This window comes from Myiozetetes cayanensis, unplaced genomic scaffold (genome assembly GCF_022539395.1).
Source record: "Myiozetetes cayanensis isolate MyiCay16 unplaced genomic scaffold, myiCay2020 scf7, whole genome shotgun sequence".
Lineage (NCBI taxonomy): Eukaryota > Metazoa > Chordata > Aves > Passeriformes > Tyrannidae > Myiozetetes > Myiozetetes cayanensis.
This window is the reverse complement of record NW_026087964.1, coordinates 52,068,534-52,088,735: the sequence shown is the minus strand read 5'-3', so window position 1 is coordinate 52,088,735 and position 20,202 is coordinate 52,068,534. Positions and strand designations below refer to the sequence as shown.

At 42.1% G+C, this 20,202-nt stretch overlaps 1 protein-coding gene across 1 annotated transcript in view; it reads right to left on the bottom strand.

Moving 5' to 3' along the window:
- The window catches only part of TECRL (trans-2,3-enoyl-CoA reductase like), a 63,631-nt gene that overhangs the window by 26,110 nt on the left and 17,319 nt on the right, over positions 1-20,202 (bottom strand). Inside the window, exon 3 of the mRNA XM_050338800.1 lies at positions 1,200-1,303. Within this exon, the coding sequence (XP_050194757.1) occupies positions 1,200-1,303 (104 nt within the window). The remainder of the gene's footprint in view (positions 1-1,199; positions 1,304-20,202) is intronic.

The following is a 20,202-nucleotide window of genomic DNA, read 5'->3' as shown; positions in this document are numbered from 1 at the left end:
CCCTGCATGAGCAGGGTGGGATCTGTGTGCTATCTATGCTAAGAATTAATAAGTTGGCCGACAGCCATGATGCCAGTTAGCGAAAACTCACTTGCTTCATTAAAGGAATTGCAAGCAATTGGTGGTTTGCTTTCCATTGCTATGAATAGTCTTGTCAGGGTTTTTATGGCTTTCAGAAGCAGTAGCTCTGTCTTACTCATGCTTCTCACTGCAGAAATTGGGAATCTCATTATCTGATATACAGATATGGGCTGTGTCTTACCCCAGGTAGTGCAGTACGTGCCAACTACAGCAAAAGCTGGGTCAGTCTAGTAGTGAGACTGCTTTCAGCTCCACCACATATGCCTGGTGCAGGACACTGGAAAGGTCTCTTCATCTCCCATTCCTTCACTGTCCTTTCAAACACTTCTACTGTCTTCTGTCTTTGGGCTATGAACAAATTGAATCTTTCTCTTCTTCTTTTCCCAGAAGAGCCTGTAAGGTTAAAGTTCCCCACGAGCTCATTTGGGTGGAATGTGTTGCCTCTCTTCCACCACCCTGAACTTTCAACTGTGTTATTCATATTGATCATATACTCTATTCTGAAAGATACTTACAGGAAAATAACTGAAGTCAGACTGAGACCACGTCTACCTAGAGCATGATACGGATATTGTTGCTCATGGCAAATACTTTTGTTTTAGAAAGAGATTCAAAAGTTGTGACTCCTGAGCCTAGCTGGGCATCTTCTGCCTGGAATCCTTGGCTTCTCTGTCGGAACTGTTCTTTGGGTGAACAAAGAGAAAGATGTTTTCATCCAATAATTTTCCTACATTAGTAACAGGATTACTAGAAATCCATTTTTTCTTTTTAATATCCTTCCACTTTCAAAGCTGAGGAGTCTTGCAGCAAATTAATGTATTTGGCTACAGGTTCTGCACAGGCATACAAACCCTAGATAAGCTAAAACTCTTTTTTAAAATTGATTTTTTTTCCCCTCAGGCAATATTTTTATGTCCACCTTCTAATATTTAATTGGATGCCAGAGTTAGCATATTGATAATTTGGCTCACTATCCCTTTAACTCTGGTTTTACTGCTGATAAAGTACTTACACCATTTTACATAGGGAAAGATTGCTGGGGAAGTTGGAGTAATTTAATTCTAAAACCCATTATACATTAAGACATATCCTGTTGATTGTTACAAGGACATACTTACTGTGGTCCAACCGACCTGCTGACCCAGGTCTGTAAAATACAGTGTAATGATGGAGGAAACAGCAAGACTTTGAATGTTAATTGAATCCTTCAAAAACGGCCCGTCTGCAATGACAAAAAAGGAAGAGGAGATGGCATGAACAACAGGTATCCTCTCAGAGGCTCAGCATAATGCATAGACTGCCCTGATAATGGTCCAGGTGTCAGCCCAGCTTGTATTCTGATTTATTTTGGTGACGTGGTACTTATTCTCCAGGTTAGCAACTTAGAGCTCTTCTATGAGAGTTATTCTCATCTCATTTTAACAAAAGCATCAGGCTGACATGACACTGGGCAGCAATGCGTAGCAATTGTATGATACTATCTCTGTTAATCTAACCCATTAGAGACATGCCAAGCAATCACACAGACAATTCCACAGAGCACTCTTTGTTCTGTCTTGCAAGACTAATGGCAAAGTCGATGTTATGCGGTGTCTCCCTCGCTGAACTGTTTTGTTCAAGCATTCACATCCTCAGGCTATTTCACAATAGGTGGCACCTCATGATGACAATTTCTTGGGCCAAGGCCCACTGTCCAAGATTTCTTTGCAAGCTCTGACCTAGGTAGACCAGGTGTATGTGAGCACTACATTATTTTTCACAGTATTCTGAGGCATCTGCTTCCACTCCTAATGGACACAGAGTGTAGAGACAGAGAGATAAAATGGCAATATCTGGTTCTCTTTTGTTTTATAGGGGCAGTGAGCTGGATATTGGGAAACTCCAAGAGCCACTGGCATGGGATGTTGCCATGGCTGCTGCACCTCTTTGTTCTCTTCTGCTTTATGCATTGTGTCTCCCTTTCAATACATTTGTTGACTGTTTACGTCAGCAAGGATGCTAAATTCCATCAGCTGCTGAGCCCTTATTTTCTGTGGCTTTGCAATTCAACATGTCCACCGACCACATACCACACAGCCCATGGCAGCTTTATCTCCCACTGCCATGTCCACCAAGAACTTGTGTACTGGCATTAAAAAAGAGGCTGCCTCCTGCAGCCAGCTGCATCTTCTGATGAGGCTGTGAGCAAGTTTTAAAACAGATCATGCAGCGAGCGAGGGAAGTGAGCAAATGGGTTTAAAACTGCCTTGTCTTCATTATTTGATCATATACTGTATTCTGAAACATTATGAAAACATTAGATTCCTTTCTTAATAAGAAGACTAATAAGTTAATAATTGATGTCCGTTAATGAAAATGTGCTAACAGTTCATCCAATAACACGTATAGAGAGAGCAATGCTGTTAGGAGGAGAATCTGCCAGGGGATTAGTAATACATTAGGTGGCTGTATTCAACCGTATGAATACTTACTGCGTTCTAGTTGCAGGCCAACACGAGAAGGGTACCACTGGGGACCTGTTCCAATCACAAAGCGTGGCTGTTAATTTCATGGTGAAGGATCTAAAGTTCTGTTAGTTGGGGTTTTTTTTTCAGCTGATAGCTACAAAAGCGAGATGGAAAAAACCCCACCTTTCTTTTGTTCTCAGCTATACAAGGAGAATACAAGAGAGCTGGAGTAGCACTAATTACACACATTAGAGGACAAGTTCCTTCTCTGTTCTTCTTAGGTGTTGGAAGGGTCAATCTCAATGCTGAATGCTCCACCAGCACATGAAAAATAGACCTGTATGTGCACCACTGGGAAGTATAAAGAGGACCCTATTTATTACTATATTTGCCAAAACTCAGTACTAAATGTGTCGGTCTTGCCCCTCCTAAAATGATGCTTGTGCTACAGTCTGGTCCAAAGGGGGTGATGTTTCCCATTCAGGAATATAAAAACTGACTAGGGATATGTAGCTTGCATTAGTTCTTAATCATGGATTAATCAGAGAAATAGAGATACAAAAAGTAGAGGCACATGGTGCCAGCTAATACTGGGTTGTATACGACTTCCATGATACCCTCAACTTAAGGATGTTTCCTAGAAGTAGATTTTTAAATGCGCTAAAAGTCATCCTGAAATGCACAATAGCCCTTGGCAGTTGTTCTAGGATGGCCTTTGATGATTTGGGACCACATCTGTCAGTTTGGTCTAAGTGGTACAGTTCAAATTGTTAACATGGCCAGCTCTTTGTAGTGCCTGTAGTGCCTCTACAGCTGTGCTGCTGAATGGACAGTATAAACACTCCTCCTTTGCATCACAAAGACACATAAAGTCACTTAACCCATACAGGCTCTTCAGTTTGCTGTTGAAGGATTTTAGGGCTGCCCTGAGGCAGTCTGGGGAGACCTTACACAGCCTATGGTATTGACTGAGATTTGTGGGCAGCAAAGACTGTCAGAGGAAGGCAAGGGACCTGCTGCAGTATCACCACCCCCATCCATTTCTACCACATTTGCCTTCATTTCCTTTGACACACCTGAGGACAGTTGATAGCCTGAAGGAATCAAAGAATCACAGAATATTCTGAGTTGGAAGGGACCCACAAGGATTATCAATACCAACTCTTAAGTCAATGGCCTGTACAGGGATCAAACCTGTGACCCTGGTGTTATTAGACTTGCTTTGTCTTTTCATTTCAAAGTCTGAGTGAAATTGGTCAAATATAACCATGGGTTTCTTTAGACTTATCTTAGAATTCTTAGTGATCCTGTGTTTTTAAGATACCATTATTTCTATAATTTAACAAATGGGAAAAAAATGTTCCCTGTGACTGTGATCAAACGTGGGAACACTTGCCCTGGGAAGCTGTGGGATCTACTTCCCTGGCGATAGTCAAGCCTCAGCTGGGGATGACCATGAGCAGTCTTTTAGGACCTGAAAGTTGGCCTTGCTCTGAGCTAGGGCCTGGACCAGATGAGTTCTGCAGATTGCTTCTACCACAACTTACATTAGGATGAACAGGATGGCTGGAGAGGTTGTTCACCCACCAGCTTCCAGCTGGAGGGAAAGAAGAGCTGTACAAAGCATGTGCTGTGCAGTGCCATCCAGTACACTCTCATTTCAAAAGCACTTGGTCTGACTTTTGTCAGCAAGAACAGGCATTAGATGAACCCATGAACCAGGGCTAATAGCAGGAGGTGAAACATCTGTCAAGTAAGTTGCAAATATTTTTTTGAAGGTACCACAACAATCCGTGGCTATTAAAGATAACAAAGGGAAGATAGAGAAGGAGCAGCTGTCTGACTTGTCAAGGAAGATATGATTTGCTCCAGGACAGCAGATATCAATAGTTATTTGGGAGCCTGAAATGCAATGTATTTGTGTTAAATTGGAATGTTCCCCCCCTTCATATTACAGTATTTTTCAATAAAAGTCAATTTACCTGATCCTGTGGCAATGTGCTTTTAGGTATGGCTCATAATCTTCACAAGGGCAAACAGAGGTTGTGGGTTTAAGCATGCCATCCCACATTTCCAGTCCTTTAGCCTTGGTACACCATTATGTTCAAACATACTCAAAGATTTAGATAGATAGAAGTGTGCCTTTGCCACTGCTTGTCTGCAGTGACCTTGTTATCACAACAAAGTGCCTCCCTGGTTTCCAGGCCATGCTTGGGGTGCTGTGTGTATTTTGCTGGAGTGACCTGGAATTATCTGTTCCTTCCCATCTCTTACTACTGGATGGGGTGACACTAGCTAATGTCAAGTGGAAATGCTAAACAGAGTGGGGGACAAAATCAAAACACATTTCTATGTTGGTTTGAGTCTGAACACAAAATTTTTCTGCTCTTGGTCTTTACTGGAAGCAGAATAGCAAGGCTGTTCCTAAGTCTTAGCTGCCCTGGGTCCTGCAAAAGCCAGCATTGCTTTTGGGGAAGAAGTGTGACCTCCATAAGGAGTCTTCTCTCCCAGCTTGATAAAACTCATTTCAAAAAAACCCCAAAGATTCCTGGGCATCCTGCTCACCACTTGATAGCAGTCAGCCAAAGGGCCTCTGGACTCACTTGTCACCATTTACTTGCCTTCCTCCTGTGACTATTTTCCACAGGGATCCTCCCGAGATCTCACTAGGACAGCTCCGTGTTGCTACTTGGCTATGTGGGAAGTCATTCCAACACAGCCTGACTCTGGCAGTCACATATTCACCTCATTCCTATAGGAGAAAAGCTCTCTTTAAACAGTGAAAAGAAGCCAAACAGAGTAACTAATTATCACTTGTATTAATTTTTGCTACTGCCTGTCAGAACAAGGGGTTAAAGGCTCTCTTGGATATCTGGAGCCAGTACTGTCTGACGGATTAGCTTCACCTGCCATCAGCAGGAGTTCGGAAGTGCACGAAGAGAGTGCCTGCTCCCAGACAGAGTAAACAAGCACTGGCTGAAGGCAGAGGCACAGCTGCAGCTGTGCACAGCACTTGAAGGCCTCTCTGCATTCCCACACCTGGCAGAACTCCCCTTGCTTCCAATTTAAAGTTGAAGGGTTTCTCTTTCACAGGGCTGTTTCGGGATTTAATTCACTTTTTTTTTCTTATTAACATTTTCCACTGTTGCCTCCTATGGAGATTAATGACAGTCCAAGACAACGGGTGAGTGAAGTTTATCCTGTAACTCCTGTTGCATCTAAGACCAGGCACCTATAGCTGTTTTCTTTCTGACACTGGGTTGTTGCATCAGAGCTCAGCAACGTGGTACTTAGTAGGTCACAGTCTCTGTAGATTTCCTGTGATTAGCAGAGCTGTTCAGCTCCCTTGTGCAGGGTTACAGGTTGGAATATGTATTTCACACTTGGAACAAAGTTGTAAAGATAACGTTTCAGCTCACATTCCAGACTGGTTTTGACTTGGAAAAGTAGATGTAGACTCTCCAGAAAATAAGAATGGCCATGATGGTTCAAACCACAGCTCTATTTACCCAATATTATATTTTAACTCTATTTCATTTAAGGCATTATAATTTTTCAACAGAGGATGGTATTTTCTTGGGAAATGACTCAATATTTACTTTTAATAATCTCTTTTAAAAAATGAATTGGAGGAAAAATATTTAATGTCAGATGGATTATTTGCTTTACCTGTCCATATTTAAAACAGAAATTAAAATATAAGCAAACTGACAGATACATAAAAATTGATAGTCACCTTTAATTTTCCCACACCCAGCTATGAAATGACCTATTAATACTGGATATAAAAAAGATGTAGTGCTGTCAAACAACCATACAAATACTAACTAAAATGAAAGCCTCAGTGCCATAGCCAGCTGCCAATACCACTATGCAAAAATGCACAGAAAACCAAATTCTACTGATCCTGCTGCCCAGATGATTTGCTTTTTCTCTCCATATATACTAGAATCTTGGTAAATTAAACAGCTGATAATCCCAGGAACCAAGGACAGTTAGAAAAACCTATATGCAGTTTTTGGAAGTGTCCAAAGATACTCTCTATCCACATGACTCAAATTGACCTTATTGGGTGTTTCACCACTTCAGTATCACGAGATGTTTTGAAAATTTAACAACTAAGAAATCCAAGTTCTGGGTAGTTTCCACTAGTTATGAAAATGAAGGAATCAGCCTAATTTTTATTGTTTTATAAAGAATCTTCTATAAAAAAATTAGTGCACTATTAGTGCAGTAAATTACACAATAAAATGCCTATTTGTCACAAAGTATTTATGAAATTATGTGAACCTGTATGAGAGCAAAGGTTTAACATCCTGAAAACCTCTCTTGATGAGGAATTCGGTCTGTTCCTCAGAATGCGGACCTGGAAAAGCTTTTCACTGGGGAGCAAGGAGTCTAAGAAATGCAGAACAGAACTGACAGACACAATTTGGAGATAATTAGCAGATTGACTTTCCATGATCAGCTAATTTTATTACCAGTTAAATTGTTTGCTTCTCATTGTATTTCACCGCCCATGCATCTCTAATAACAAATAGCCTTAATAATTACAAGCAATACCTACTGTGATATGAATAGGATGATATGAACAACAAAATTACTATAATCAATCATCAGCAGTATGTTGTTTAAATTTGCAGAAATAGAGGAAATTCCAAGGAACCACTGCGGCAGCAATCTCCCTTATCCGATCACAAAACGTTACACATGAGCTGAGAAATGTAACAGCATTTATGCTTATGTGAACTGAGCACAGCTGAAATGCATTCCACCACCTTAACCAGATGGCAGTTTTGATATGTGTAGCAATAAGAAGAGATTGCTGGAAAGATTAGTATGTGTGGGGATGGTGGGTTTGTGCATAATATATAGAGACAGACAGATTATCTGAAAACTTGCTGTGGTCTTTCCTTGACAAGCAAATGCTGAACAAATACAGCTGCTCCATGTCCCTGACCTTAAACAGACAGTGGTCACAGTGTTGTTTCTCTCGGTTGCAGCTAGCGTGTCTGAGTGTTCTCAGGAACACTTCTGAGAAAACAGGGATAGAGATATCACCATGCTAACAATTCAGCCTGGGCTGAAGTTTGCGTACCCTTGCTCTGCTGAGCTGCCAGCAGGAGAGCAGAATGCTGAAATGACTAGAAGCTACTGCTTTCTGCTTTTATTTGGAAGAAAAGCCTGTGAGATTTATTGTGCTAACACTACACTTGAGTGATTCCCGAGCATGATGGCAGAAAGCAAAGCACACCTAAGAAACCACAGTAAAACTAAGCTTGGCCAAAAGATCAAGAGAGAAAGTATCTGAAGAGATTATTTACTGTGCTTGCCCCCACTGTAATAAATGACAGCTGCTGAGTACTGCAATCTGAACAACCATCCCACTTGAAGAATTGCAGCTCTCAGCAGCAAGTCTGGGGCATGTAGGGCACTGGCATCTCTTCACATGGCCCCACTTGAAAGACCCCCTTTGGCTGCAGACCAAAGGATGTTTTGTTGCTTTGACCCACTAAATGCCAACACAATCACCTGGGTCTATTTTTCAGGGCTAGTGCAAAGACCAGCTCTAGCCAGGCCCCCTCCAGGTACTCTCAGCTATACTGGCCCAGCACTGTACTGAGCTCCTGAGCCCAACTGGGCTCACAAGGGTAAGTCTACCAATTGTACGCTGCTTTCATCACTTTCTTAGTCTTTAAGGCAAAGGGCTGACCTTGGGAAGGCACTTGCTGGATCCAAAATCATTCAGCTAGGCTATGTTTTCTTGTAGAAGGACTGTTGAGAGGGTGTATCAGAATATTTAAAGAGCATTAGCAAGGTCTTGAACTAGATTCATGTTTTTAGGGGAAATTAGTGCAAAGAGCAGATCCAGCGTGTCCTGTTCAGTAAAATCTCAGCAGAGTACCACATTCAATGTTGTTTTTAATGGCTCTGAAGCCAGGGATAAATCCCTTTTCTTTGTCAGCTTTTTTCTCTGATTTGTTTCATTTGTAAGCTTTCCAGGGAAGATCTCTGGCCATGTGTTTTACAAAGGCACCTTGAACTCTAGTTGCTATGGGGACACAAAAAAGCGCTTTTCTAATGGCATGTGGAACTTGAAAAATGAGCTATTTGATCATAAGCCTCCATTTCTTTCTTCTGGCTTTTACAATACCTGAATTCATCTACCTACAACCATAGCACTTGGAGAGGGAGAGCAAGCAGTGAGCTGGCTGAACTGATGTCTCCAGATATTGGATAAGAACAACAGTGTTAAGGACCGGATCTGGCCTAGAAGCAGGACAACACACACTTCCCACAGACTAAGCAAGTAAGCCCCAGCCTGACTAAATATCTGACTAAATGCTTCTGTTTTAGCTCCTCATTTGATTGTTCTCATTGGCCTTAAACACTTAAAATCTGAGACCATCCATTTTTCCTACATCAGTCATGTAACTGGCTCCTTGGCACCTCCAGTGAAGCCCCACAGAGCCCACTCCAGAAGGTTTCTCAGGTAAATTTGTTACTCAAGGTGCAGTGCAGTCTCAGAGAGTGCTGGAGTTTCACATCTGGGCGCAGTCACAGCGGCTTAACTGCTCCCAAGAACCAACATATGGACAGGGCTATGCTGTTTGCCAGATCCTGGGCAAGGAAAGCAAAAATCTGACTTTTTTTTAAAGGGAGTGGGTGGAGACATTGTATGCTATGTGTTACAGAAACATTAGTTGTACTCTGAGAAACCTGCTGGAACATTAAAAAAACTTATATAAATGCCTGAAGTCCTTGAAAAACAGAACACTCCTCTCCCCCATGTCTTTATTTCCCAATGAAAAAAAAAATATATTCTCAGACTTCAGCTATATTCTACTTAGGCAATAATGGACAAATTTCTTAAGAGTCAGCATAGTTTTTCTTAATTAAGATTGATTCTTATAGTGGTAAACAGAATATTATTTGTCATTTACAGGTCAATTTATGTCACTAGCAGATTAACCTTTCAATATTCCTACTGAAACAGCCTGCAACTGAAAGCAACTGTAGAAATTCAGACAAGCAAAAAGCATGAGAAAATAAAAGCAAGCAAGCATTCAACATTTACATGCATATTTCAGTATTTTTGCAGCATTGTTTTTCCTTTGCACTTCCAAAAAATAAATTTAAAAAAAAAAAAAAAAGGGAAAAGCCAGCCCTGTGCATTTCAATTTTCCATGTAGCCTGCTGCAGAAAGTATAATTAATTTTGATCTTTCTGTGTGAATTTGCATTTAAATTAATGTGCGTGGGCAAAGGAAGGGAAAGGGAATGAGGCCCACCTCTTATTTCATTAATAACAACCACAGAGCGGAATACAGAGAAACAAGAAAATAGATCCTCTGACAATCCTGGAGCTTGAAGGAGCTTTCCTTTAGGGGACTGTCCTTTGTCAGTGCCAGGGAGTGAGGAGGTGCTGAACATCTGGTCTTTGCTGCCCCCAGGACGTACAGTCACGGGCACTCAGGGTGGCTGTGAGCGGGGTGGTCAGTGCAGCTGGGAGGGTCTGGGGAGTCTTTTGACCAGGGTCTCCCAGGGAGGGCCATGTCCTGTCATCCATGCTCTAAAACAGCGCGCAGTTTGCTTCTGTATTCGCAGGCAGTGGTGTTCTGGCTCTGAAATGCCAGCCCCAACTAAGAGAGAAATAATTTATGCCAACTGAGTATCTGTATTCTGGCAGTTATCTTTGTCTTTGATTCTCGTGTCTCTACAAGTTTGGAAAGGGTAACAAAGATAATGGTTGAGGTATCTGGGGGAATGTGAGAACTCCAGCAGGATTCTCTTCCTAAATATTAACTCTGTCAGTGAAGCTTTCATACAAAGGGTAACCCAAATCTGGGAAATTGCATGTTAAGGAACATACATTTGCTAAACTAAATATTCAGGGACTAAAAAAATATCCCTCCTTCTCTTTCTACTTGTCCATATTCTAACATAGCATTTTTAAAAATGCAGCTTAATGTTTGGTGGCTTATGAAATCATTTGCTGTCTATCTCAATCCATAACAGCTTAAATATCTTTACTGCTGTGGAGTAGCCAACCCAGACAAGGTTTCCATAGGCAGCAAAGCAGAGCATCGAAACACAAGTATCTGTCCATCCTCATGATCTCAGAAAACACAAGGAGTAAGATATAAAGGCCCGTTTTAAAATGTTGTTTCTTTTAAAACCTTTATTCATGTTCATCCTGTGCCACGTTCTAAGAGAACAAACAATGCTGTGCCTTGCAATGTTGCAGATGTGCTGTGTTTCAGGACACTGATAACACAGGTCATTGCTTCCTCACTTCAGAAAGCTCTGCTGTGGGTACTGCCACAATCAGCACGACTGCTGAGTACAGTAGGTAGCAGCTCTCCAAAGAGGTAGCAGTAGGTAGCAGCTCTCCAGTAGGTAGCAGCTCTCCAAAGAGCTGCAAGAGGGACAGAGAGCAGAGAACTGGCAAGGTCACTGTTTCAACCCTGTGTTGTTTGCATGCTGCCTGAATGGAGTACGGTGCCAACACACGTCACAACAGGATCGGGGCCCTGATGATTTACATTCCAGCATCAGAAAGTACACGGTAGTCCAACAATCACAGCTGATACAGCAATGGTGGCTCAAAAGCTCATTTGTGCCTCCCCCTTGGATGTACTGGGCAGAGGAGAGTCCTAACCCAAGCTCTAGCTATGTTTCCTTAAAAGTATTCCATACATTCCATTCAGTTAGCTATTAAAATATGGTAATTGAGTATACTTTTCTTTCAATATTTGACTATCCAGGGGATGGCTTTCTCTCCAGCCACTAATCTAATCAGGATGTGTTCCCTCGCTAACCCCGAAAGCAATGTGTTTTTTGTATCTAATGGCCGCACCAATGCCATCAACAATTAATTGAACGCATTTGAACTGACATGATTTCTTCCTAAGTACAAATTAACTTCTCATAAATTCATTGGTAAATTCACCACACTGAAAATTAATCCCCACTAAGAACAGGGCTAAATTGTAATTTCTCCAGGAGCAATGAGCAAAAAGGCATCAGAGATCTGCCCTGCTCTGGTAGCAGATCAGACATTAGCAGCGTGAGCCAGAGGCTGTCACGTTCCCATGTCCTTCCTGGAGAAGTTTGTTTCAGCTGGTTTAATTCTCTTATCCCACTACCTTATTTAGGTTGATCAGAGGTTTCTGTGCCTCAGAAGTACTGCTATGAGGCTTGGGAAACTGCTCTTCCCATCTCAGATCTATGAAAGAGGACAAATAATTTTCCCTCTGCATACTGCAGTTCCCCTGCTGCGAAACAAGGCTATAGTACCTTTCCAGTGAATAGAGGCTCTGGCCAGGTTGGATCAATGGACCAAGATCAACGGTGTGAGGTTCAGCAAGGCCAGGTGCCGGGTCCTGCACTTTGGCCACAACTATCCCAGGCAGTGCTGCAGGGTGGAGGAGAGGGGCTGGACAGCTGCCTGTTGGAAAAGGACCTGGCAGTGCTGGTTGACAGCAGCTGAACATATGCCAGCAGTGTGCCCACCCAGGTGGCCAAGAAGGCCAATGGCATCCTGGCCTGTATCAGAAATATTGCAGCCAGCAGGACCAGGGCAGTGATCATCCCCCTTAACTCAGCACTGGTGAGGCCACACCTTGAGTCCTGTGTCCAGTTCTGGGGCCCTCACTACAATAAGGATGTTGAGGTGCTGGAGCAAAGAGCAATGAAGCTGGTGAAGGGTCTAGAGGGTAAGTCCTGTGGGGGGTGGCTGAGGGAGCTGGGGTTGTTTATCCTGCAGAAGAAGGCACTCGGCGTGACTCTTAACACTCTCCACAACTACTCGAAATGAGGCTGTAGCAAGGTGGGTTCTCTCAGGCAGCTAGCGACAGGACAAGAGGTCATAGCCTCAGGCTGCACTAGAGGAGGCACAGGCAGGACAACAGGAGGAATTTCTTCATGGAAAGGGTTGTTAGACATTGGAGTGGGCTGCTCAGGAAGGTGGTGGAGTCACTATCCCTTGGAGGTGTTCAAGAAACACCTGGACATGGCACTTAGTGCCATAGCCTAGTTGACGAGGTGGTGATCAGTCAAAGGTTGGACTTGATGATCTCAGAGGTCTTTTCCAACCTAAATGATTCTGTGATTCTGTGAGAGTGCAAGACCCACTACCCTAAGCTCTTCCAACAGGAAATGAGCCCAGGTAGGCTGGCTGCACATCAACCATGAGGCAGCCACATTGAAAGGAGCATAACACGCTTAAATCTGATCATCACAGTGCTTTTCCACAGGTATACACAGATTGTGAGGGACAGGACAATGGCAACACTGTTTGGTGAGTTTTCATTCTGATACTTGAGGGATGATATTTCATCCCAATCAATATTGCAAACGCCTTTCAACACCTCTACTGCTTTCCCTCTGCAAATCTTATAGCCACAGCTCACCTAGACTGTTTGTGCGTTCTGAACTTGCACTCTAATGGCAGAATATAAAATAATATTGCCTCCCCATCAGTGTGTATTTAAACTAGAGCAACATACATTGTTCCAGTATAACTCACACATCATTTATTTCAATGGTGAATAATTTTCAACAGCAAATATATTCAATATCATTGCAATTTGGGGACAATTTAGAAATAGGCAGAACACCATTCTACTACATTATTTTTATTGAGAATCATTTGTTCAGCTTCTTGTCTTTGATGCATTGCTTTCATTAACTTGAAACTCGCAAATACCAAGTTTTGTTCAAAAGCTTTCTTATTTTGGTTGTTCTGAGTGTTTCTTTCCCTCCATGTCCAAATAGAAAGATAAATAAATAAAGAGGCTACAAATGTGAGAGAGACCTCACATGTAAACAAACGCAAGACAAATCATCATCACAGGCTGGCAACCTTCACATTCAGGCCTGAACAGCCTCCTGTGCTCTTGTTCCTCTCACCTGACCCAACCCCTGAACTGCAGCTACTTGTTATGTCACATCTCTTGGCCCAGAGGAATCCAGGGGCTGCCGAAGCACAGCCAGGGAAGGCATGAAGCAGAGAAGACCTGGGGAAAAGTCTGAACTCAGAAGCTGAAACTGCTACCTCTTCCCTAACCTGTCTAGCAGAAGTGACACCATGGGCCTTGTAATTTTTTTTCTCAAGTTCTCCTAGGGTTTTTCAAGAAGGAAGTAGGTTCCTCTCTTTTTGGCAAGGGACATTTACTTCCTCTTCTGTTATTCAATGCCTGTTGGCTGTCTTTCACAAGACGACCTGGGAAATCTCATGCAGACCCATTCCATGCATCTCCTCCTAAGAGAAGCTGTTGGACCTTTCAGTAAAGCCATTTGCCCGACTCAGGTGTTCAAAAGCACAGGGACTCCTGTGAAAAACCTGATGCAGATGCAGGGCACGTTTAAAGCCTGAAGTGATCTTGACACTGCCCTAATCAACAGACACCTGTCTTATTAATGACCATGAGATTCTTTTCACACTAATGAATGCCCACGGGGGCTTTTAGTATCTTGAGTTCCTTGAATGAACATTAGACCCACATGAATGTGGTGGTGAACACTTGGTTAACACTGGAAATCAATCTGTTCTTCAGACAAAAAATGTAATACATGAGTTTCAACTGATGTAGGAGCTGTTTAAAAACCAAAACTACCTTGATATCTTCTAATAATATTTAAGTAAGCTTTAATTCCTCATTAATTTCTGAGTCTGGATATTCTCTAGTGCCTGGATTACTTCTATAGGGTCTTCTACTCTAGTTTTCTCAGTTGAGCCATAGGCACTAATATAAGACACATTATAAATAATAATAGTCAATTCTGGTAAACAAACTTTGCTGTTTTTCATCTAGATCTGTCAATTAATTTTACTGCAAAGGCAAGAAAAGCAAAGAATCTAGCTATGAAATTTCCTTTTCTTAATGAGGCATTTAAATAGCATTTCACATTTGTTCTCCAGTTGTTTACATAGGATGTCATTTGTGATGCATTGTTAGAGCCCTATAAATCTCAGCTGGGGACAATATCCCAGAGAGCAGAAAGGGACAGTTCTGCTTCAAGCTACATCTCAATAGATTTGCTGCCTTTTCTTTTATTACGTTAGTCATCTGAAATGATATCTGTAATCCTGTTAATGAAATGCAATAACATCAGATGCAGAAGCTGCCAAAAAAAGAGAGAAATAATGTGAATTTCCAATTAAGTTTTTTAGTTGATCTTCATTTTTCCATTGCTGTTTTAAATGTTGCTGTTTTTCTGAAGGTCATCTTATAAGCATTTAATGGATAGCCTCGCTTTTGTGTTTTAGACACCTTACTCCCTCTGGTTCAATACGTCATTAAACATATATTTAAGTCATCCTTTGTCCCAAATGTTTCTTACAGGATCACAGGCAAAACAGACAAAAGATCCCAAAATGGATGAAAGGAAGGTTAATTATTCTAATTTTATAGACGAGAAAATGAAGCTCAAAAGGGAGAAAGTGTCTAGCACACAACTCACCCCAGTCAATAGTGTGACTCCCATTGGTCAAGTCTTAAAGACCTAAGTCTTAAACATCCCATTCATTTCAGTGTGAATCAAGAGACTTCAAAAGTCCCAGGTGGCCTTTTGGCTTTTGCTGTTATCTTTAGACTACCAGAATGCTTTTAAAATCTGACTCTAAAAATCTTGCTTAAGGTCCTATGTGCCCTGCTTCTAAACCAGCTGGGTGAGCCAAACCTCAACCATAGCTTCCTAATTCAATACATAATGAAAATATTCTTTGTAACCATGTGTAAATTTCAAAGAGCAAAACTTTGGGGACATCTGATCAGATGCTTTTCAGGCTGCTTTAATATCTCTTCCTCCACAACTTATAATGAGATTCAAGTGCTCAGCAGAGAAGTGAACTGCAGGTGCCCAGTCTGGTGCTTGCTCTCACTATTATTATCTCAGCACCCCAGTTGGAAATGTCCAAATGAAAATTCCGGGCCTTAGCATTGTCAACAAGAGATGCATGGCTTGAATTGGAGGGTTGTGACCACAGCTCAAGATGCAAAACAGTGTCTGTGAAGCACACAGAGCCTTCTGGAGGGCATATCCAAGTCTTTCCCTTTTGAAAACTAGCCAGAATTGTTTTTCTGTGATTCCAAAAGAGAATGTGGTGTGGGGTGTGGTGGGGGTGGTGTCTAAGGTAAATTTTCATTCACTTTGAAGATGAAAATCATGAGACTAACTCAGTTTGGCTTCTCCTTCCTTTTAACAGTGTTAGGTCAATGATGCCATTCCCATTTCCTGACTGGCTGTTAGAAAAGAAGTGAAAGTATTCCCAGCTTTCACAGGAGTGCTTTGCTTATTTTGACAGCTAAGCCATCAATTCAAGTCACACGAATCTGTACCAACAGACAGACTGCTGTATTTTGTATAGAAAGATTTGCACAGATATGTCACAAATAGGCTGAGAGGAGGTCATCCTCCTGATGCTTCTTCCTGCACAGATCAGAAATGAAGGCTACCAGACAGGCTGGCTCTGTGGCTAAAGCACCATGCCAAGACCAGAATTTAGTGTCTGTTCTGACAGGCACGTGTTGCAGAGGCAGGAAGCAATTTACTCATGGATTAGATCTCTGACTGTGAGCTGGGGAGGAAGATGGTAGCAACTGGTTTGAGTTTTGTGGAAGGATCTATTGCTTACTCTGTGCTTTGTGAAGCAAAAAGTAAAGAATTTAAGTATATACAAGCCTCAATGTGGCAGAAACAAGAAATTCAATGAGTTTCTAATAAACTGAGTTTATAAATAAATGGAGTTGTGATGACAGACATAAAGAAGTAAAAAAATATTAGAATTGCATCATTTGAGGGATACTGAAATTCGTCATAAGCTGATGAAATACTGATATCTGCTGTGTGACTAGAAAAACAAAAAGACAAAAGAAAAATAAGTTATAAATATAAGATGAAAAAACAGGTTTCCTCCTAATCTAGTAATTTCCATTTACAAAGCCAACACAGATGAATGAGCAATTTGCCCTGTTGAAATCACTGTACTTCTTAGTGCCCATTTGTAATAACTGCCCATCCCCAGTGACTCGCCTTCATTGTAATTTCCAATTGAGTTGTTATGAATGCAGAGAGGGGAGAATTTAATAAAAACAATAGTTGGATGTTACTGCCAGACCAGCGTACTCTGTGAATCTGCACTGGGGACATAATGCTGGGCCTATGAGCTCTGCAGTCAGACGCCTGCACAGCGGGATATTGTCTATCCCTTCAAAAACTCATTCGTATATGGATTCTGGGCTAGTGTGAACTACTTAGGACACAATCAGGGAGGAAGGAGTTTGAGATCTGATAAAAGCCATAGACTTTGTAGCTGCCTTTCTGTCCAGAGAGTGCATCCAGCTCAAGGCGACTCATGGTGGGATCAGACTGTGGCCCTTTTTCAAAAATTTTGGCTTTTTCAAAGCCTGATCTCCTAATTTAGGGCAGAAGAAAGATCCCTCTGAAAGGCTCTGTGCCCTAGATATAACTTATTTGGGTCTCTTTGGTTTGTGAGACACACGGTTGATTGACAGGCCAAGACTATGAAGTCAACTTTGTAGAGCCATAAATAGCATAATTCAGCTTCTCTGAGTCCCCAGCAGATGTATTCACCAGGCACATGAGTCTCTCCAGGCATCAAAATTGACAGATTTCATTAACTTTCTGCAACCTGAGAATCCAGCTGTAACAGACTGTGTGGAGAAATCAGAGGAACTGCAGGTTCTCAGCAAGACTGTGTTATCAGACAGTCCTGATTATACAGAGCCGGCAGGCAAGGCACTGGCTTAGCAGTCACCGTTCGCCCTGGTACTGCTCTTAATGACTAATCCCCACAGCATCCTTTCTCACCTCTCTGAGCCTTGCAGTTTAACATCACAGCCAGCCTCTAGAAGGGAATTATGTGATGCAGTACAAATAGTCATCCTTTCCAGCAACAGCTCTGCATCCCACTCTTGTGTTTTATCATAGGCAAAATACAGAGTTATTCCTTACTTATGCTACTAGCTCTCAGATGTCATTAAAAGCAGGAAAGTTGCAGATTCAGAGCGTGAAAACCCTTAGCAGACTTTCTGAAAAGGAGAAAAGAAAGAGGACCTCCTCCACTAAATAATTAATTTTAGTATCTCATGTGCCTTAAGCTCCACTCACAAGGCTTGCCTTGTGATATCTAAGCAATGAGAGATTCTTCTCCTTGCTCTTCGCCATGTCAGCTTGACTTCTGCTGTTCTGTGTTTTGAAGATCTGCTTCAGGGTTTTGTGTGAACAAGAACCTGTTGGTTTTAAAATGCTACTCTCCCTCCAGCTGTTGAGCACTGCCTGAGCTGAGCACTACTGACAGGCAACTGGGGGCAGAAGCAAGCTCAAGGCAGTAACAGGTCATTCTGAAGAGGGAAGGAGGGAGAATATGCCCAGGCCTTCCATGCAGCTGGAGAAGAATTGTGTGATGCAGTTCTTCTGCTCCTGTTTGCCCTCTGACACGGGATCTCCTTGCATTAGGCAATAAACGTCTGATTCAAGCATTTGGAAGTCACTGGGAGTATTTGATGCACTTGGTGAAAGGGCGTGTTGGAAGGACCTGCACAGGATGCTCTGATCCTGCTTTTGTGCAGACAGTCAGGTGGGAAATGCTCTAACCAGGATGTCTGCAGTGAAGAAATCTGTGGGACTGCCTGTTCTCCTACAGCTTCTGGGGAACATGCAGGATGAGAGCAATAGGTAAAACCTGGTAGATGAATCCTAACACACTGCCCTGCAGCCTACAAGGAGGAGGCTAAAAGCGAGATTTGTCCCATAATGAAGGAATTGCGTTTTTTTAACTTGTCCTGTCTCTAGATGAAAGCAACAGAAAATATCTCAGCTTTCCCAGGAAGATGGTGTAGCAAGATTCTAAAATTTCCTGTTTTCCAGAAATTATGCTGTTTATTCTTGAGTGCCATCTACTGACAATTTCTGTCTTAGTGATTTACTTTCATTGATATTGCTTATTTTAAATGCTCTGTGCAACATCTGGTTTTTTTAGAGGTGCCTGCAATTTTGGAGCTGAATGATTAGGAGTTAGTATTTTACTGGGACAGCTGGCAGTTTGAATTGTTCCTTATTCCTTGAGCACCTCATTCCCTGCTGCAGGCCAGGATACTCATGATGTTTTCAGTTCTCTCTTCGATTTCCCTTTTTCCTTTCACCTACCACCAGGCTTCCACCATTCCCTGCCTGCTCCTTCTGCCTAGAAGGTAATTTGGGGTTCCCTACGCTCACTCTTCTGGCTTCAAAATATAGTTTTAGTTGTGCTGTCGCCCTTGTGCAGGAGGTTGCCTCCATGAGTTTGTTACAGTATTGCTGAGGTCTTATTTCCCCCTCTCCTTTCTGCTCTTCCTCTTCTTTCAAGAGATTTTTCAGCAAGTTCCATGCAGTAACCTTGAAAATATTTAATGATCACTGACTCCACTATATTACCTGTTCTAGAGGTATTTTATTTTAGTTATGTGATACATGAATTAGCATTATTATTACAGTTTTTCATTTTCTATCTGTAAGATTTCCTCCCACAGCAGTCCAATACATTTTGCAAAGATAAAAATAAATTAAAGGTGAAAAGTTATTGCCAAGGACAAGAGCTCAGGCAGTTTAGCCTACAAGATATTTCTTTCTCCACTGAGAATATAATCTGTATAGATAAAGAAAATGCCAGGTACCTAACTCATTATAAGCAACTGAGAAAATGGGTCAAGAGACTTCCTTCTTATACACTTAGTTTTTGGCTGAGTTCCACCTCTGCCAGCTAGACAAAGGAACAAGGAAAATACTAGTAAAGTCACCTACAGCACAGCACCAGTTTGATTGAGGCTTCTTTGACCATGCCTTAGACAATACAGCATGATTGCCAGTGGCACCCAGACGCTCAGCTGCCACTCAATTTCGGGCAGAAAATATCGAGTTGTAAAAGTGTAGACATTTGTCCACAACATACTTATACTGTGGAACTCCCTCCCAGAGGATTTTGCCGGGGTCAAAACTGTAAACATGTTTTAAAAGGATTAGACAGATTCATGGTGGGCAGGTGTGATGTTTGCTATTAAGTGTGACAGCCTGGCTCTAACATCTGTTACAGAAAGCCCCTGTAGAGCTGATGGCTGGAAGGCTGCAACAGGGAAACTGCTGTTCTGGGCTGTCCCTCCTTGGTGCTGCCAGTCCCTCCCACGGGCAGTGGCTACAGCAACCGGGGGATGATTCAAAGCAACCATCTTCCGTCTGGGCAAAGCCTTTGAATTCCCATGGAAATGGCAGTTTGTCTTAAATGGTTATTCTCCACTAAGATCCCTGAATCTCCAGTGATAACACTGGGATTGCCCCTCTGAACCATGTGTGAAAACACATGGCTAGGCTTTGCTGCGGTTGTTTCAGTAGAGACAGTTCTGCTGAAGTGAGGGCTGAGGAGTATTTCAGTATTTATCCCTGGATTTCTAAACCCATATTCTGCCTTCTGTATAAACACAGATCCAAACTAATATTTGACTGACTTAGACCTTACTTAGCAGTAAGATGGCACATGTCACTTGCATCTCATTTCTGTTATTTTAATGTTTAATAGCCTCCTGTGCTGCAATTCATAATTCAGTCTTTATCCTCCTTTCTTGAATCAGGCAGCAAAACCTGCTCTGTGACAGGGAGGATGCTTGTGAAATTGC